Source organism: Mesocricetus auratus, unplaced genomic scaffold (genome assembly GCF_017639785.1).
Source record: "Mesocricetus auratus isolate SY011 unplaced genomic scaffold, BCM_Maur_2.0 Super-Scaffold_100009, whole genome shotgun sequence".
In the NCBI taxonomy this organism is placed as follows: Eukaryota; Metazoa; Chordata; class Mammalia; order Rodentia; family Cricetidae; genus Mesocricetus; species Mesocricetus auratus.
The window spans coordinates 12917632-12937159 of NW_024429193.1; the positions used below are offsets into that span (position 1 = coordinate 12917632).

The 19528-nt window shown below is 47.0% G+C and overlaps 1 protein-coding gene across 3 annotated transcripts in view; it reads right to left on the reverse strand.

The window, feature by feature from the left end:
- The window catches only part of Syde2 (synapse defective Rho GTPase homolog 2), a 34531-nt gene extending 15003 nt beyond the window's left edge, over positions 1-19528 (reverse strand). Inside the window, exons 1-4 of one of the 3 annotated variants that reach the window (XM_040751642.1) lie at positions 18125-19522; positions 8767-9441; positions 5582-6672; positions 835-961 (exon numbers count right to left, since the gene is read on the reverse strand). In XM_040751642.1, the coding sequence (XP_040607576.1) occupies positions 835-961; positions 5582-6672; positions 8767-9441; positions 18125-19295 (3064 nt within the window). In that variant the 5' untranslated portion in view covers positions 19296-19522. Of the gene's footprint in view, positions 1-834; positions 962-5581; positions 6673-8766; positions 9445-18124 lie in introns of all 3 variants that reach the window. The other 2 variants (XM_040751641.1, XM_040751643.1) reach the window with 2 other exon arrangements.

Sequence of the window (19528 nt, forward strand, 5' to 3'; positions counted from 1 at the left end):
ACTGAGTTTTCTATGCCATTTTTTAATGCCTCACAACCGCTGGTTTGCAATGTCACTAGCGGGTATGGTGGCCCTGACCCACAACCCCAACACATGGAAGGGTGAGGCAGGAGGATAGCAGACCTTGTCTCGGGAGGGGAAAGGAACACCTCAGTCCCCACTACGGCTTTTCCTCAGCAGCAGGTGGGACCTCTCCACCACATCCTCTACTTGAAAAACTCAATGCTTAATCTTTCCCATTGTTCTGCAGCTAAAAAACGGTATCCCTGCTTCCACTCATCTATTTCTGCGGACAGGACGTATGACCAGCCACGGTTCGGAATCGTGTGTCTTTCTTGGCTTTGGATGCCTGTTTGCCCTGCACCCGCACCCCACCCCCGCTGCCACATGTCTTGGTCTGGGTTCCCTGACCTCCTCTTCACAGAGCAGATTAACACCCCCTCAAAACAGCCTCTAGTGGCCCCACCCCCTACCCGAGGATCTTTGAGGGAGCCCCTCTGCCTGTTAAATGATCTAAATCCTCTCATCAGACTAGCCATCTCCTTTCCATCAGCCACCTAAGCTCCAGTCAAACTGAACCCCTGGGGCATTTTAGTTCCCTCCATGAAGACACTGGGTCTGCTGCAGTGAATTTAGTCCAAGTCTCACTCTGCCCATCACTGGCTGTTTAAGAATATCTCCCCTCAGAAAATACCACTCAGTAGTTCATAGAGGAAGGAAAGTAAGACTTCAGAAGAAAATCAGATCAAGCGCAGGTTTTAAAAGCAGATTTCCGCTTTCCTTCCTTCCGGGGTAGTCTTTCCAGAGTGAACACAGAATAAAGTCTATTTTTACCTGTTATTACATTTATATCTGGGTACTGGTTTTCACACAGACCAACAGTTTTGCTATCCTTCTCAAAAGCCTCTCGAAGCTCTTTCTTGACAGCTGCTGAACCACACAATCGATACAGGCCTACAACCTGGAAACAAAACGCCACGTTATGGAGACGGTCATGAAGGCAATGGTATAAATCACATGAACTTGGCAATCGAAATACCCTACCTACATTCATTGAAGTACCCCAAATGCAACTTCTAGGATCTCAAATCAGTTGATTATACAATGATGGGAAAAAAATAAAGCCTATTTTAGGCAAAAATAGTTGGTAAAACAAAAGGTAAAATAAAGCCTATTTTAAAAGTCATATAACAGTTACATAGACAGTGCTTACTCCAGGCCCTACAAAAACACTTATCAGGTAAACCTGGCCAGCTATTCTAATTAAGTCTTCACAAGTTCAACACACACCCAGGAGAGGAAGCCAACCTGGTCCCCCCCCAAAATAAACAAACAAATAAATAAATCTCTGACTAATCTACTAGATGCTTTTGAAAAACTAAACCTCAAGTAATTTAAGGAAATGGGGGGGGGTAGTCCAGCTAATAGAATGCCCTGAGTACGATCCCCAGCACCATAGAAAAACCTGGTGTGGTGGAGCACTGCTCTGTGGTCCCAGCGCTTGGGAGGTGGAATTAGGAGGGTCAGGAACTCAAGATCAGTCTTAGCTGCATAGTAAATTCAAAGTCAGCCTGGACTACAAGAGACTGGGGAGGGAGGGAGGGAGGGAGGGAGGGAGGGAGGGAGGGAGGGAGGGAGGGAGGGAGGGAGGGAGGGAGGGAGGGAGGGAATTTAAGGAGAATAAGGGATTGTCACCTATACTTGAAAATCAAAAGACTATTTAGGAAGTGGCCACCGAGTTGAAGGAACAGTTACAGAAAACTATTTTACAATAACGAAACATGAACAATCCTCACAAGCTTGAATCAGGGGCCCACAGAGTATTTTAAGTGAGCCAGAAGATAAAGAAGTCAAATGAAAGTCCAGGCTCTCTTCTGAATCGTTAAATAGCCGAAAGACAGCAGCAGAGAGGTAGGTTTCAGACAGGAAAGCATCACTAACAACATGGACAAATGGTGTCCAAAGAACTCAGACGACCAGCTGTGCTAACTGAAACATGGTCAAAGACCTGAATCCACTTCAAAGACATAGACAAGCATTCGAAGTGCTCCTATCTGCAGAGGGGTCAACAGCAGGCAAGGAACGTCAAGGAATGTGCTAGAAAGGCGATTCTCACTCTCAGGGTCATAACTGTCCTGAGCCACTGATACCGAGAACAGCACGTTAGGGCTGCCGTGTCGTCTCAGGAAACACGGTGAAAACACAGGGAACCGCACGCGCCTGGTGCAGACACACATGCAGGCAAAATGATAAAAAGGGGAATCCAGGCGGCCGGCAGATGTGACATCTGGAGAGGCCCCCTTCTCTGTAATGATAAAAAGGGGAATCCAGGCGGCCGGCAGATGTGACATCTGGAGAGGCCCCCTTAACATCTGGAGAGGCCCCCCTCTCTGTAATGATAAAAAGGAGAATCCAGGCAGCCGGCAGATGTAACATCTGGAGAGGCCCCCCTCTCTGTAATGATAAAAAGGGGAATCCAGGCGGCCGGCAGATGTAACATCTGGAGAGGCCCCCTCTCTGTCAAGATCCTGACTAGCAAACAGAATCCACTGGCTGGGAGAAACCACAGATAAGGTTAAGTTTGATAAGCTATATCTTTAAAATGTACAGGACAAAGAAAATAAAGTAAAAATGTTAAACAGGATCAGGGGGATGTTTCCATAGTAAAAGAAACCAATTGTTTTACAGCCCTTTGGATAAAGGCCCATTTAAGTATAATAAAATTCTAAAATATTAGCCGGGCATTGGTGGCACACGCCTTCAATCCCAGCACTCGGGAGGCAGAGGCAGGCGGATCTCTGTGAGTTGGTCTACAGAGCGAGTTCCAGACAGCCTCCAAAACAACACAAAGAAACTCTGTCTCAAAAAACAAAAGAAAAAAATCCTATAATATTTATTAAAAAATAAAGATTTATACCTTTGAACTTGAAGACAAAATAAACCTAAGACAGAATAAAGTACTATTTAAGACACTAGACAATAAGTTGATCAGACATTTTATCCCCAGAAGTTCACACAACAAACAGATTTGTAAAGGACGGAGAAGTGAATGTCTGCCGTGTCCATCAAGGAACAGACACTGGGACACTGATGCTATAGCCTCAGTTCAGAGGCTCAGGTGACACTGATGCTATAGCCTCAGTTCAGAGGCTCAGGCACAAACACACCTAAGCTACCGTGCATGGGCCATGAGTGTGACCTCTGGTGTGACCTTTCCCATCGGAAGCAGAGGCAGCAGAGTCCAGGGCATCTACAAGAAGCACACGTCCGAGCCACACCCTCTCTTTGTACATGAATCTCAAATGGTTTCACAGCGAAAAAGCAGAAACAGTAGTGGGGACACACAAAACTTGAATGGTGGCAATGTGTGGCAGGCTGCACAGCGCAGGTTTAATAGGCCTCTTTCCACTGGGTCTCTTAGACGGGAGAGAAGGGGCGGGCTCAAAAGAGATACTTCTGAAAAATATGCAACTTTCTAAAGCGATTCTTCTAGTTATTATTTTATTACGTGGACAGGCATTTGCCTACATATATGTCTGTGCACTATGTGAATGTCTGGTGCCCACGGAGGCTGGGAGGGGTGTTAAGTCTCCTGGAAATGAAGTTACAGACAGTTGTGAGCCACCGTGTGGTTGCTGGGAATCATGTCCAGGTCATCTGCAAGAGCGGACAGATCTCTTATCTGTTGAACCATCTCTCTAGGCCCAAAAGACTTATTTTTAAGTGTGCACGCACATGCGTGCGTGTGCGTGCGTGTGTGTGTGTGTGTGTGTGTCCACATGATTACAGGCCCTGAGTGTGTGTGTGTGTGTGTGTCCACATGATTACAGGCCCAGAACTGTCAGCTCCCCTAGAGCTGGAGTTACAGACAGACAAGCTGCCAGACATGAGTGCTGGGAACAGAACCTGGGTCCTCTGTAGGAGCAGCAGGAACTCAACCACTGAGCCATTTCTCTACCCTGCCCTACACCAAATACAACGCCTGCAATGTCAGTACTTTGGAAGTGGAGGCAGAAAGATCAAGAGTTCAGGAGCAGTGTTTAAAATTAACACACAGTTCCAAACGCACTGTTGAAAGTTTTCCGGTCACAGAAAATCTGTATTTTGTATTACAATCACAGAGCTGTCTGTTCTGAGTGTGCACCGGTGTGTGTGTACTTGTTCTGGTTGTGCACCGTTGTGCCGTGGTTCACGGTCACCTAACACCATGTGAGTCCCATGTTGATCAAATCAGGTCAACAGTCTTTTACCTGCTGAGCATCTCCCTAGCCCAGGAGAGCTTTCTTAAAGAAAAAAAAAACAAAACTTTCTAAACTTTTACACAAGTAAGAACCACTGCTAAAAGCAAGAGTCTTTAGGTTTTGTTTGTATGTTTGTTGAGACCAGGTTTCTCTGCTTAGCAGCCCTGGCTGTGCTGGAACTCACTCTGTAGACCATGCTGGCCTCGAACTCAAGGGAGCCACCTGCCTCTGCCTCCAGGGATTAAAGGCGTGTACCCCCATCACCCCGCAAAAACAGCAGTCTTTATACATCCGCTTTATGCACATTTTAGAGAATAAACTGATACGTAGTATTGCTTGAGTTCCTTATTTTAAATTGAAAAGCTTCTATTTAATGATTAACTTTAAAGTCTACCCAATCCCTGAGCTGCGACACAGGGTGGAGGCAGGGACAGAAGAGGAAAGGGAAAGCCCTATGAATAAAACGTAGCTGGCTGGAAGTCGGGCTGTACCGTGGGCGGCCTGCTCCAAAGAGACAACAGAGACTAGACAGAGTCATGCGTCTCAGCTGAAGATCTTTCAGAAGGCTACACACCCTGCTTCTGACTACCACTTTCAAACGGTGTTACAAATCTTTTTTTTTTCCTACAGGTTGCCTTTGCATTCCTATTTTAGAAACACGGAAAGATGTTTCTACGGTTAAGAACCCTGATGCTCTTCCAGAGGAGCTGGGTTCGGTTCCTAGCACCCACATGGTCACTCACAATCATCTGTAAATCTAGTTCCAGGGCATTCCAACCCCTTCCTCAGCCTCCATGGGTTCCAGGCACACACCATACAGGCAAAATACCCACACACATAAGGAACAAAATTTAAAAAACATGGACACGTGTTCTGATCAGAGGGAGCTGTCCTCACCTCACAGGCGGCCCCAGAGTAAAGACAGGGGCATGTGTGGACGTCTGGAGTGGGAACAGACAGAATAAGGATGAGGCGTGAAGTCAGACCCTGTGATCCACTGTTGGAACCGCCCTGGATTTCACAGAAACGTGTACCAAGGGACCCAGCCTTTCTGTGTTACCAGCTTCCCTAGACAAGTCGTTGTAAAGAAATCTAGTCCCTTCCAGTCCTGAAGCCCACACAGTTCTCTTTCAGAACATAAACTGTGGCACCATCTAGCAGGCTCTCAAATCACGGGCAACAAAAGCTAAGATGTGACACACACTCCAAAAATAACGTAATACAAGTATAGCAGGGCTGGGGAAAATGTCTAAATCTTCTTTTTTCAACCTTACCATGAATTCCCTTCCTCAAGCTTAACCACCAACTACTAAGGGGAGGCAGGGAACACAGCGCAATACCTGGCAGCCCCTCCTTTCGATCTCCAGGATGCACTTCTGTATCAGCAGCGGAACCATCGAGCCCACGTTTTCTTTCTCTACGACCTTCTGAATGTCAACACCGAACATGACCGAGTCACGGTTTTTATCCAGGCCGTGGAGAGAATTCTCCCACTGTTCCATGAGGGTCACCTTGACGTAAATAAGGCCTCTGGGCTCAAGTTTGACAGCCAGCTGATGCGTCTTTGTCACTCTGAACAAAGTGGGCAGGACAACTGTGCCATGGCAGCACACACGGTTCCTCCTTGGAGTGGCCTCCCAGCTGAACACCACCAGTTTCAGATGCTGCGCATTTTCGATCTCTATGTTGAAAGTGTGGTCCATGTCTAGAAACGTCGTCCGACACGTGAGCAAAGCTGTTCTGGCTTTGTTGACTGAGTCTACCTGAATTGCACAAAAGACATCTTTGGAGTCTATCCGGGGTGGCTTTAAACCCTCTGCGCCATAGAAGTGCACGCTCATGAGCCCCGAGATGTACTGTGAGCACTTGGGTTGGTCAGCAAAGCTGTAATGTCTGAAGGCATCTGTATCTAGTTCGTTTTTGCTACAACCGCTCGGAATGGCTTCCCTCCCTTTCCCAAGTTTGTGCTCGGATCCATGCTTGCTGGACTTGGTTCTCAGTTCGGGTGAGTCGCCGTCACTGAGGTAGCCGCCTTTGCAGGAATACTTGGAGCTGCCGGGAGCTTTCTTCCGGTAGTTGTGCTGAGATGATACAGTGGTATCGAGATGGTACCGGCTTATCACGTTCCTGGTTGGGTTCCCAGGGGACAGAGTAACACTATGAGGCAGTTGGCGACAGTTACACTTAGACAAAGAAAGGGTACTATCTGGACTGCTCATGTAGTGCGAGGCTCCCCTGGAGCCCAGCTTTCGGCTGAATTCTGGCAACCTTTTCATTTTCATGGAAAGTTTCCTCACAGTGCGTGGAGATTTTATTTTATCTGGCAAGGACCAAGTGATTGAGCTGCCTTTCTTCACAGGGCTAGGGCTTGGAGAAGATGGTTCCATAGCTCTCAGCTCAGTCCTGTTTGTAGAAACGAAGACCCCAGGGCCTTAAAAAGAAGAGAGAAGAGGATTATAAAGAGAGCGTACCAACTTCTTATTCCCACTTTCTAAGCAGGCCGGCTGTCATGTGGCCAGGGTCTCGGGGTCCCTGTTGACGTTCCCCGCTGCGGAACACTGCAGGGAGTGGACACCCCTTAAGTGACGGCTCACGTTTTGGAGGAATTGGACAAGCATCCATCTCAGAACACCCACCTAGAAACACAGCTCCAACACACATGCTGCTTCTGCAATTACAACCCTCTGAAGCCCAGTGTTACACACAGCAGTGTTCACTTTTAAAACAGTGAAAAACCACGAAGTCTGCAATCGGGCAGCAGAGAGAGAGGCCTAGAATATTAGGGTATTCTACATCCAATTAAACTTCCTGGTAAGCTGGTTCTGGCAAAACACGGATAGAATATGCTAAGTGATAAATGTCTGGTTAAAAAGGACGGATTAATCAATTCCAGTTTTGAGTCTTTACACACTCCTCCTAAGTGTTCAAGTTAATCAAACAAGATAAAAATATATTCTGAAGCCAGGTGGTTTTATGATGCACACCTTTAATCCCAGCACTCAGAAGGCAGAGGCAGGCGGATCTCTGTTGAATACGAAGTCAGCCTGGTCTTAAAGCGAGTTCCAGAACAGCCAGAACTGTTATGTAGAAAAATTTTGTGTCAGAAAACCAAAATCTATAAATAAATGAAAGGGAAAAAAATGTTCTGAAATATGTAAGTTAAAATTTCCTTTAAAAAAAATGCAGTGCAGGGCAGTGGTGGCACACACCTTTAGTCCCAGCACTCGGGAGGCAGAGGCAGGTGGGTTTCTGAGTTCGAGGCCAGCCTGGTCTACACCAAGAGACCCTGTCTTGAAAAATACCCCCCCCCAATTAAACATCATCCCACCTATTTCATGCCCAGATTTTGTCTACTTCTTTAGATAAAGATCTAATAGCCTTAATGCCAGAATATAACCTCAGCAAAACTATTTCTGGATTAAAATGAGACCCACTCAGAATTAGTAGACCGAATGACCTTTCTCTAAATCATTAACAAGAAAGCCGTCCTCCGCCCATCCCTGTATCCTGATGACAAGCACTGTCTTTCTACAGAAGAGGACTGTTTTAAGCAGGCATACTGGGCTTTTCTGGTAAACAGCTGTAAGGAATGGAGTGCTTGCATACTAGACAAAGAGAGCGTTGTACTGCCAATCACAAACAGTCCTACTGGCTCACTGGCCTAGAAGATGCCATGGCCATCAGGGTCCTGCTTTATCTAACATTAACCTATTCTGTTACAGATAGGCAGCTCGGTGTATTAAACTGCTCTGGGTGTTCCTACATTACTAAGGAATCTGACAATCTGATTCTTTTAATACACTGTTAATAAGCAGTTCCTACATAGGTCGTTAATTGCTAGAGATTCTACTGCAGATGAGAGGGAATTTATTAAAACAAAAGCGTAGGGCCACAGAGATGGGTCAGGAAGTGCCCTCTGCATAAACACAAGAGCCTGAGTTCAAGTCCCAGGTGCCCTCATGTGATCAGTGTGCTACAGCGAGCCAGGCGGTGAAGATAGGCGGAGGCAATCGGGCATAAGCAGCGGTAAATAACGAAGAGAGACTTCCTGCCTCAAACAAGGTGGAAGAAGAGAACAGATACCCAAGGCTGTCCCTGACATGCACTCGTATACACACGCCCGCACATACACACACACATGCACGCAGGCACACACGCACGCGAGTTGCTTTGATTTTTATAATTTAAGAGTTGAACAACTAAAAAATTCTATTGTCGTTGAAACTAGAATTACACCACCAAACAGCTATGAGATGTACAAAACGAAAAATACTTAACTATGCACCAATATGTACGGTGTGTGTTGTACCAAACTACAAGGGCTGGGTCCTCTAGGAGCTGGAGCCACGGGTGGCTGTCATTGTGAGCAAATGTTGTGGTGCTGGGACCCAAACTCACCGTAAAGCTGAACCGTGGCTACCCGAGACGTCTCCCCTTTATAAGGGCAAAGTATAACACACAGCCGACATCATCTATGTTTCCTATCAGACTTGAAAAGAACATTCAGGTGTGCCATCATTGTTACCTGTGACAGCGGGCCTCAACACGGGGCTGTCCTCTGCCACCACGCCTCGTGTCCTGGGCCCTAACCTCTGCTTGCACTGCTGCACAGCCTCTGTAGAACGGAGGGGATCTGCAGAAGTGACGGCATTTGGCTGTATGGTCTGGAGATCACCTGCGTGTTGGGCAGGACACAGCAACTCTGCCTTCCTCGGGTCTCTGGCAGACAGCATGCTCACACCGAGGGCAGGGAGGAGCTTCGCTGCGGCAGCGTTTCCCTCAAGAGGCATGACACTGGCTACGCCCAGCTCGTCTTCCTCAGGGATGGGATTGTACCATATTTCTCCTTCATCATCAGCATCGTTGTCCTCACTGAAGTCTAAAGAGCAGTTTCCAGGTAAGGGAGGGCTGGCCGCGTTACACATCCAACGTGGGCAGTGTTCCTTGGGGGACTTGCAGAACGGCGGTGACTGCCTGTGTCGGGGTGGAGACACGGGGAAGAGGGAGAAATCTCTTCTGCCTTGGCACTGCTTAGTCTCTTCCAGACTCTGCCACCTCAGGGTGCTCTGATACAGCCAATTGCGTTTCTTTGCAACAGTGATGTTGTTAAGGGGCTGGCGACCTCCAAGCCCAGCATTATCTTTCCCATCTTCAGGTCCCCTTTTCCTCAGTGGAGACCCACAGTCATTCTCAAATAAGTCTGCTTCAAAGGAGAAACAAGAGAACATGATAATGTCGCATAGAGCAGGAAAGGCATGTCACTTCGGACCAGCTACTAAAATGTTTAAAATAGAAGTGATATCAATTATATTCACAGATCAAGTCAAATTACAAAAACATTAATTTTTTCCACTGAAATATAATTTCAATTGGAAATTCAAGTGGTTATGTAAGCGTTACGAAAGTCTAAGGGGGAAAAAAAAGAAGCTAACACTGCCTTTATTGCAAAATACAACAGTGCTCGAGTCTCACCCTAAGCAAAATAACTTATAGAAAGTTTCCAAAGAAACTTTTTTATATACCAGTATGTTTTGATATCTGAGTAATATTCAACTCACTATTAGAAGGGCCAGAAGTCATGAAAAAGCACAAGTAGCATTCTTTTACTTTCACAGAGATTAATTTTTAATAAAAGTCTTTACATTTTAACAAAAACTGAAAACTTTAATTAAAGCACAAACACAAGGAGCAGATAAGTGTTGAACAAAATAGCACTGTCTCACAATGCAGTGATGACCCCAGATACTTACATGTGCAGGCTGTCAGTACAGGGTTACAATGTTATCAGCCTGTTACCTTACTGTCAACTAAAGAAGTGTATGCTTCCTAAGAGCTAAGTGGCAGTGAGTGACTAAGCTAAGCATGTGTCCATCAAAACAGTTCCTTACACATAATTAAAGAACAGCCACATTTGTGAAATCTGAGATCCATTATATTTTTAAACTTACTATTATTACTTTATAGTATTATTAAATTATACTATTATTATAGTCTGAATATATAGATATATACCTAATTCATCTTGCTATATCAAATAAAACAATGATTTAATAGCAGTGGTAACAACACATTAAGCTATGAGAAGCTTCATAACAAACAAAAAATTAGGTTCATGTATATAATTAAGGCTTTCAGTAGCCTTCCTTTAAAAATGTAAATTTACTATTCACTTTTTTTTTTTTTTTTTTTTTTTGGCTTTTCGAGACAGGGTTTCTCTGTATTGTTTCGGAGGCTTTCGGTCCAGCCTGGCCTCAAACTCACAGAGATCTGCCTGCCTCTGCCTCCCGAGTGCTGGGATTAAAGGCGTGCGCCACCACCGCCCGGCCACTATTCACTTTTTAAACCTAAGCAGGTACTCAACCAAGCATTTAATTAAAGCAAAACCTTATCACAAAATGAGGGTCAAGTTCAAATGTTTCTAGAAACAATCTAGACTAGCTCTTTTGTTTGCTTGTTTTGTTTTTCCAGACAGAGTTTCTCTGTGTAGCTCTAGCTGTCCTGACACTATCTCTGTAGACGAGACTGGCCTCAAACTCAGAGATCCGCCTGCTTCTGTCTCCCGAGTGCTCACTTGGCTAGACTAGCTCTCAAGAGTTCCTACTATGTAAGTCATGGATCTACTCAATAAGTGACTACTATGTGCCAGGCAAGAGAGAGAATGCAGCAAGGAGCAAGGAAGCTCTGAATTCCCTCCCCCTCTACAGCAGTGGCTCCCAACCTTCCTGATGCTGTGACCCTTGAATATGGTTCCTCATGTTATGGTGACCCCCAACCATAACATTATTTTCCTTGCCACTTCATAGCTATAATTTTGCTACTGTTATGAATTGTATCTGTGTTTTCCAGTGGTCTTAGGTGACCCCCTTCACCCACAGGTTACGAACCACTGCTCTACATCAATCTTGTGATTATGAGTGATATTCAAAACTAAGTCTATCTAACCCTAAACTTACCTAAACCCTTACCCCTGCCCGCAGACCACACAACCCACTCACGGTAGGGAAGTGCCTCTCCCTGAACATAAGACAGCCGTCACTTTACCTTATAGGGTATCTGCCATGTTTGAAATACACTGGACAGTGTAAAATTCTACTCAGAAGAGCCAAGTTCGTATCTGGGGCCGCCTAGCTGGTAAACCAAAGGGGCAGCCTTCCCATCCTACTCTTCCCTTGCAGAATCATGGGAAGAAAGCACTAACCCCACCCTCCACCAGGACTAAAGATGCAAACATGACACATCTTCAACAAACACCTTGAAATCATTTCCTTTTTAATACTTTTAATTAACGAAAACTTGATTCAAGTGTCTTTCTTTGGGGCTGCAGAGATGGTTCAGTTATTAAAGGTACTCACCGCTCTTGCATTAGACCCAAGTTGGGTTCCTAGCACCAGTATCAGGAAGCCTACAACCCCTGTAACTCCAGGTCCAGGCGATCACTCCTCTTTAGGCCTCCATAGGCAACAATATTCATGTGGACAAGGACACATAGACACATCAATGAAAAACAAGCCAGGCCTGGCAGCACACACCTTTAATGCCAGCACTTGGGAGGCAGAGGCAGGCTACCTCACATTTCAGTCCACGTCTCTTAATGGCATACCCGACCTGTACAGGACACTGTTTGCCCATAGCTCTGACACAATTACAAAGTTGAAGCTAGAAGTCACATCTTGTTTACCTTCTCGGAGCTTCTTAACAATACCCAAAAATTTAGACAGGTGGATATGTTATTTTGTGTCCTATCATTATTCCTAACAGGCATCTACATGGACTACCCTCCAAGGAACTGCAATAAGAAAAGTAAAGCTATTAGCATCTTGTATCTAAGCAAGCTGATGTGTTAAATCAAAGTGCAATACTACTAAAAGGGACAATTACTCTGTGGGACACTCACTGTTTTTGCTATTGTGTGTGTAGTGTATGAGACTGTGTGAACCTTATGCACATCCTTGTAGAAGCCAGAAGCTGGCATCAGGGTATCCTGGAACCGGGGTTACAGAAGGTTGTGAGCCATCACGTGCCTACTGGGAAACAAACCCGGGTCCTCTTCGAGAAACAGGCACTTAACCACTGAGCCTTGTCTCCAGCCCCTCCCATCATGCTCTATTCAGACAGGGTCTCTCGCTGAACTTAGAAGGCTGTGTGTGTCTTCTCTGCCCTCCCTTCTTATGCTAAAAGGTAACGCCTCATTAGACTGCACAGATTTTAGAGTTAAATCCTGCTTCAGACTGTACATACACAAGAAGATATAAGTAGAAACAAGTATGTAAAGTTGCAGGGCAAAAAAAGCACTCTCTCCAACTATGCATGTCAGCCGCTATAATTTCCAGGTTCTAACTAAAGTGATTTTGTTTTGAAAATCTGTAAGAGAATGTTACGGTGGCAATTTCTGGAAAGTTTTCCACTGAGAAAAGTAGACTGCATAGTGGTAAACTACTTGGGCCAATTTTGTTTTCTCAATAATTATTTCATGATAAAGACATGACATAGTATTACTGAATATTTAACTGGTATTTACCTCAATGGGCTAAGCAGCTACGGATTTCACTTCTAAGTGAAAATGTACAGCATCCATGGGAATCTTTTCATCATCCTAAAATCTCCGGAAGAAAGTGGTGTCCTTTCTTCTCTTTAAAAAACCTCAAATAAAAGCATTTTTATAAGCATCGGAGACTGAAGTCTACGCTTAGGTTCTGTTGATTTAAGAAAACTGGACTTGTGTGTACTTCCCAGATTATAAATCTGAAGGGAGGCAGAGGGTAAGGGAAGACGTTTTCTTTTCCTCCCCGTGTGGCTCGCAATAAAACCCTGGTGCAAACTCTACGCTCACATTTGAGACTGAAAAAGCAGAAAGGAAAAACTTCAAGACTGTCTTCTTTTGTTGTTGCTGTTTTCGAGACAGAGTTTGTGTAGCTCTGGCTGTCCTGGAACTCACTTTGTAGGCCAGGCTGGCCTCGAACTCACCAGAGATCGGCCTACCGGGATCTCTAGGATTCCAGGCTTGTGCCACCACCGCCTGGCAATAGGAGGCACTGGAGAGAGGGGCACAGAAGAGAAGGGGAGCAGAGTAAGAAAGTACCACCGGGGTGGGGTGTCTCTCTAGCTCAGCCTCAAAGCTCCCCCAAGCCTAACTTCTCAATCTCACACTCTGACTGGGTAAGGATGCATCCTCACGAAACCTGCCAAGTGCCTACACAGTACCGGATTATTTTAATATTCTCACAGCAGCCCAAGGAAAAAAGTCACAAGAGGCTGAGTGTCTTCTACAGTCAAGGGTGTAGTGAGAGTCTGTCCACAAGTCCAGAACCTAGTAACTACTGTTCCTCCATGCCCTCCTGCCGGGCAGATTCCAAAATCTCCAGTACTGATTGGTGGGAGATGGGACCAATCAAGTCAACTGCTCGAATACATCACACATTAATTCATACAAGTTTGAAGCAGAGAGAACCCTGGCTTCGCTCTCACTGGGGTTGGGATAAGTATCAGGTATTAAATAAGGAAGTCTTTTCAGACAGAGGCTCGTGAGAACTCCAGACCTCACTTCAGGGTGGCCTTGCAAACGGCACCATCTGTCTACTGAAAGCCTGTCAGAGCACAGAGGCTCAGGACCCGGCCCACACTCTGAAGGGGTTTTTCGGGAATCCATACGCATTGTTTGCAAGCATCCTTCTCCAACATCGAATACCAAACCTTCTGCAGGAAGGGCCTAGAAAACAGCCCTAGACATTCGCAAAAGATCAACAGACATCTCTTTGATTGGGAATCATTGATTTAGAAGCAGGGGACTTTCAAACCAACAGAACACTAGTTTCTGCTGATTTTGTAATTCTCAAAGTTTTCCAGCCACCAGCAACGCCAATGTTCCATGGCACTCTTCCAAAACAGCAAACAAAACAAAAAGCTGCACTTGCTTCCAAAGGCCGGAACGCCAAGCTGTCCCACACGGGATTTCAAGAGAGAAGACTGTCAGAAACCGTTCACTTGCTGCTACTAAAGATGGGGGTGCTGAAGGGGTGCCAATACCAAAACGATGATGAAACCAGAGTTTCGAATGTTTCAGAAAAGCAGTAGATGGGAATCTGCATCACGGTATCAACCTCACTTAAGATGGTTAAAGATCACACCAGCTGGGGGTCTGGAGCCACGGCTGAGCAATTAAGAGCTCCTACAAGACCCAGGTTCTAATCCCAGGCCCACACGTGGCAGCCAGCAACCATCTGTAACTGTGTGGGCGCCCGGCACACTCGTGGTGCACAAACAAAACAGATAAAAATAAACAAATCTTAAAAAAGGATGAGAGGGGAAGGGGTGGGCAGAGCCAGTCACAGTGGCCCATGCCTTTAATCCCAGCACTCAGGAGGCAGATCTATGTAAATTCAAGGCCATACTGATCAACACGGTGAGTTCCAGAGCTGTGTAGAGAGACGCCATCTCCAACAAACAAACAAAAGGGTCACACAAACAGCAATGTGGGGATGTGGTTTGTGTGGTGTGCAAGAAGCCCTGGGCATGGTCCCCTGCAGAGGACTAATTAGGTATGGTCATTGACAGACCTGGAGTTCAAGACCAGCACTGGCTACAAAAACAATAACAAAGACCGTGCCGTCTAAGTTAAGATTTTTAGGTTAAATTACTACCAGTTACATACCATGTCTTCTTTCACAGACACACAAGTGGAGTCAAAGGGGATCAACTAACGAACAGCCACAATAGCTCAACTGATGCTCCAAACTATATTTCTAAAAAACGGCATGCTAATTAAAACTAAGACTTACAATGAAGCACAGCTGCCAAATAAACTATGATTCCTTCGTAATTTTAAGGCTTGCAGAAACTTGACAATATCTAGTGTGTGTAATGACTTTAGATTTCTTAAATAATCATCTCAATTAGGAACAAATTGGCCAATCTGTGAACACTGCACACTTAAATGCATCACACTGCTGGCATTATAATACCATCAAAAGTTTAACAGTTCCTGGTGGAGCCAGATAGCGAAACAGAAAGCCACTTGTCCCCACATCATAATAGTCTCCAAACATTTTAAAAATACTCAGATTGGGTAACTCCATTCTATTACATAGCTATTATATTCTGAATTGTAATCTTATTTTGAAAGAAAATATCCTTATGAATATTTAGAAAATGTGATATAAATCCTTTAAAATACTTACCTTCTTCTGTACAACTAAGAATAGGCTGCTTCAAAACCAGACTTAGTAGAACTTTTCAAAAGAAAACAGTTTTGAGAATTTTATCTTACCCTCTTTTGTGTGTTGGGGGAAGAGTGGATCTGTAATCAAAGCCAGGTCTTGACCCTACCAAGCATCTACTCTACCACTGACTACATAAACAACCCAACAAAATGACTCAAAAGAATACTCCAAGTAACAGCAACTTTAAGTAAAAGGAATACAGCAACGCTGGAGAAATGGATCACCAGAAAAGAGCACTTTTCCTGCAGAGGACCCGGGTTCAATGCCCCGCACCCACAGAGAGGCTCACAGCCCTATAATTCCAGTTTCAGAGGACGCCATCCAAGGCACCAGGCAGGCATGCAGTGCCCGTAAATACATGTAAGCACCATACACATAACATTTTAGTTATAAAATGAGCTAAATTAAATTATCTTTAAATTCTTTTAGAAGTTCTAAAGACTATTATTCTAGAACTCCCCCATCTTCTCTGCGCTCTAAACCGTGTTTTATAAAACTCTGTCCAACTCCTCAAGTCAAGTCATTGAATGAAATTAACTGGATCAAGCCTCTAGAGAATTCTGAGTCTCTTGGACCTTATATGGTGAGGTTTCTGAGTCATGAGAACTGAGTTTGAATCCAGAGGACAGCGTGAGTCTGTGAACAGCAGCAATGTAAGTCTGTACACCAGCAAGAAACCTTCAGCAAACTCCTGACCTCTGGGTCCTTTGTGTTGAGTGACAATGGCCTTACCTTTGATGGGGAGAGAGGATAGGAGTAAAACTAGTGAAAGAATCCAGAAGAGTCCAGACCAGCAAACCATCAAGAAAACTTTTAACTGTCCACATCCTTAGATACTGAAAAAGCTATCTTGTTATTTTTACTTCCTAAAGAATAAATTGTGATATGAATAGAAGTAAGAAAAACAAAGTTTAGGAGGAGATTTTGGCAGCTTTAGGTTAGACTTCTGATAAAATACTGGTATAGTAACTGCAATATCTGGTTTTAATTTCTTTTTGAAGCTGGTAGCACCTCCAGATTCAATGTCATAATGGAAGAAGTCAACAAATTCATCCATTGAGGAAATACATTTATTTAACTCCCTGAATATTTACGCAATTACTAAAGTAACTCAATGGTGACTGTTTTTACAAGGAGTTTTGTTATCAGTGAAAGTTGTCATAGAACTGAATTAACCTAGTCAAAGGGGCTTGAAGGTTGTACAAGTAAGATTTTTGATTATCCGAGCCCTTTAGAGCTGGGAAGGGGGGTGTTTTTGTTTTTTATGTGCACTCTCTTGACAAAGACAAGACTATTCCTTTACTCTGATGACACAGAATTAGAATCTACTGCTGAATATATATGGTCTACATATCATACAAAATCACTGTTTAAGACTTTTGTGAAATTAGTTACTCCTCACATTTGTGTTAACTGGTTAACGTTAGTGGGCACTAACCCATCCCGTAGAATGGGTTCTCTTTCCTCTTTCATTTCCTAGGACAAGGTCTTACTGTGTAGGCCAGGCTGGCCTGGAACTTACAGAGCCCCCTGCCTCTGCCTCCCTCGGGAGTGCTGGGATAAAGGCATGCGCCCCCACACCTGGGCTGCGAGGGCACTCTTTCCATGAAACCTTCAAACACTTTCGGTACTATTTTTAAAACTCTTCACTGCAAGCCCCTGTATTTAAGGGGTGTCAAGACACCACACGGTTTTGAAGTTCTTTCCACCACAGATTTCTAAAGCCGATACCCTAGACCTTCAGTGATTACTACAAACCGCGCACATACCAAATCAAGGAGCGTGAGTACTAATAAGGCAAACAGACTTTAAAAATTCTTTTCTACTATAAATAGTGTTGCCTTAAGTTTTCAAGTGACTTTAGGTGCTTGGACATGGACAAGTGCTGAGCAACATTTAGTTTCATTATAAAACCAGTATCCTAGGTTTTCTACAAGTGAATGAAGCCTTAGCTTTGGGTTTGGCTGCGTTTGTGTGGTGGGTCTGTTTATGTGTGTGTAGCCAGCAAGCTCACGTGTGTGTCTGAGCTCAAGTATGTGTGTGTATGCCTGGGTGAGAAAGAGCCTAATAAGTAAAATGACAGCTTATGAAACCTGTAAAATTCTACTTTGGATCCAATTCAGGTTCACAAACTTCCCAAGTCTTAGGGTTTGCCTAAAGCTACAGAAAAAAACAAACAAACAATCAAGGCGGTGCGGCCCATCTCAAAGCCTACAGAAAAAGCCTGTAAAGAACTTAACTTTTTATTCACTGTTGTCCTAAGGGAGGAGACACGCTCACTCTGGCAGAAGAGGAGGGGGGAAAAAGGATCCGAAACGGGAAAGAAGGAAAAGGCAGGGGGGGGGGGGGGAAGAGGAGGGGAAGGGAGGGAGAGAGGAACACAGAGTTAACGCATGACATTGGCAGAGTCACGCGACCGACTGCAAAACCCCTGGCAGAAGCCCACTGTGTAAACGCCAGAGCAGCGGTTCTCAACCGGTCGGTGGCGACCTCCAGGGGGTCGCACATTACGATTCATCCCAGTAACAAAGTGAGTTCTAAAGTAACAACGAGATAGCTCTGTAGTCGTGGGTCACGCAGCAAGGGGAGCCGCGTTAAAGGGTCGCGGCACTCCAGGCTGGCCGCGCTACTGCTTTAGGACATTGACTGCGAAGGGTCCCTACCTACCTGTCAGTGTGATTCTCTGGTCCGTAGTCACCGAGAGGACGTGGTTTTCGTGCACCTTCCAAGTGCCCAAATTTGGAGAGGTTGCCTGTGCTCCGGGAACCTTGGGTGCTGTCCCACGAGCGCGACCCTTCATCCCCAGGGACAGCAGGCGTCCTTTGTACATCCACTTCTGCAGCTTCTTGACTGTCACCGCAGGTGGCTTGAGGAGGGGAGGCCCCTCCGGACGCTCCTCTTGGCTGCTGGCTATCACAGAGGTCCCCGCAAGATCCCTAAAGGGACGTCCCGAGGACCGGCCCGGGTCCTGGCAGATGGAAGGCAGGAGGGCGGCGGACGCAGCCGCCCGGTGGCTGCCCGGGCTCCAGCCGTCCATCCCACCTCCACGTGGCGGGGGCTCGTCCCTGTCCCTGTGCGCCCCGCACGAGATCCAGCTGTCGCTCGCCCACCGCTGGAGCAGAGGCGGCTGGGGGCTCGCGCGGAGGCTCTCGAGACTTCTGCAGCCGGACAGCCTCATCCGAGGACTCAGCTGCCGTCCTAGCCGGGACTCCTTGGGAGGCGACCGGGGCGGGGACACCTGCTGCGGAGGGCGGTCGTCGCCTCGGGGGCCGCAGGCGAGGCGCACGGCTGCGCCGTGGGGGAGAGGTGGCTGCTGGGCCGGAGCCCGGGCTCCCGCGGGTCCGCCCCGCCGCGTGCCCGAGTCAGGGGGCAGGTCGTGCATGGCCTGGATCAGCAGATAATAGGCCTCTCGCAACTGGGTCTGCAGCCTGCCCGTCTCCAGGCGGCCGCCCTCCACCCCCGGGGAGGAGCCCGCCGCCGGGGAAGGCGAGGCCCGCAGCGCCTCCGCCCCCTCGGGCGCGCAGCCCGCGGGCAGGTTCTCGTAGTAATCGGCGCCCTCGTCCTCCCCGTCGTCGTCGCCGCTGCCCTCGGGGCCCGGGATGGCTCGAGCCGGCGCCCGGCCCAGAGCGGCGGCCTCGGGCTGAGCCCCGCGAGACCACGGGACCCGCGCGCCCGGCCGCTCGGAGCGCACCCCGCTCCCCAGCGCGGGCCGCTCCATGCCGGGGCCCTCGGAGAGCGAAGCCGCCGCCGCGGTGTCCGCGCACAGCTCGAGCGTCCCCGGCCCGGCCCCGCGCCGCTCCCGGAGCCGGCCGAGCGTCCTCCGCAGGGGCTCCGCCATGCGCGCCGCCCTCAGCAGCCCGGCTCGCCCCGGGCGCGGGGCCGGCTCCGAGTCCCGCGCGGGCGGAGGCGGCGGCTCTCCATGAGCGCGGCCGGTCCTCGCCAGCTCCTCACATACTTGGCATAACTCTGCCGCGGCGGGCCGTGGGGGGAGGGCGCGGGCGTGCGGCGGGCGCCACAGCGCGCATGCCCCGGAACTGGAGCCGCGACGGGGCGCGCGGGCCGCGGCGCTGC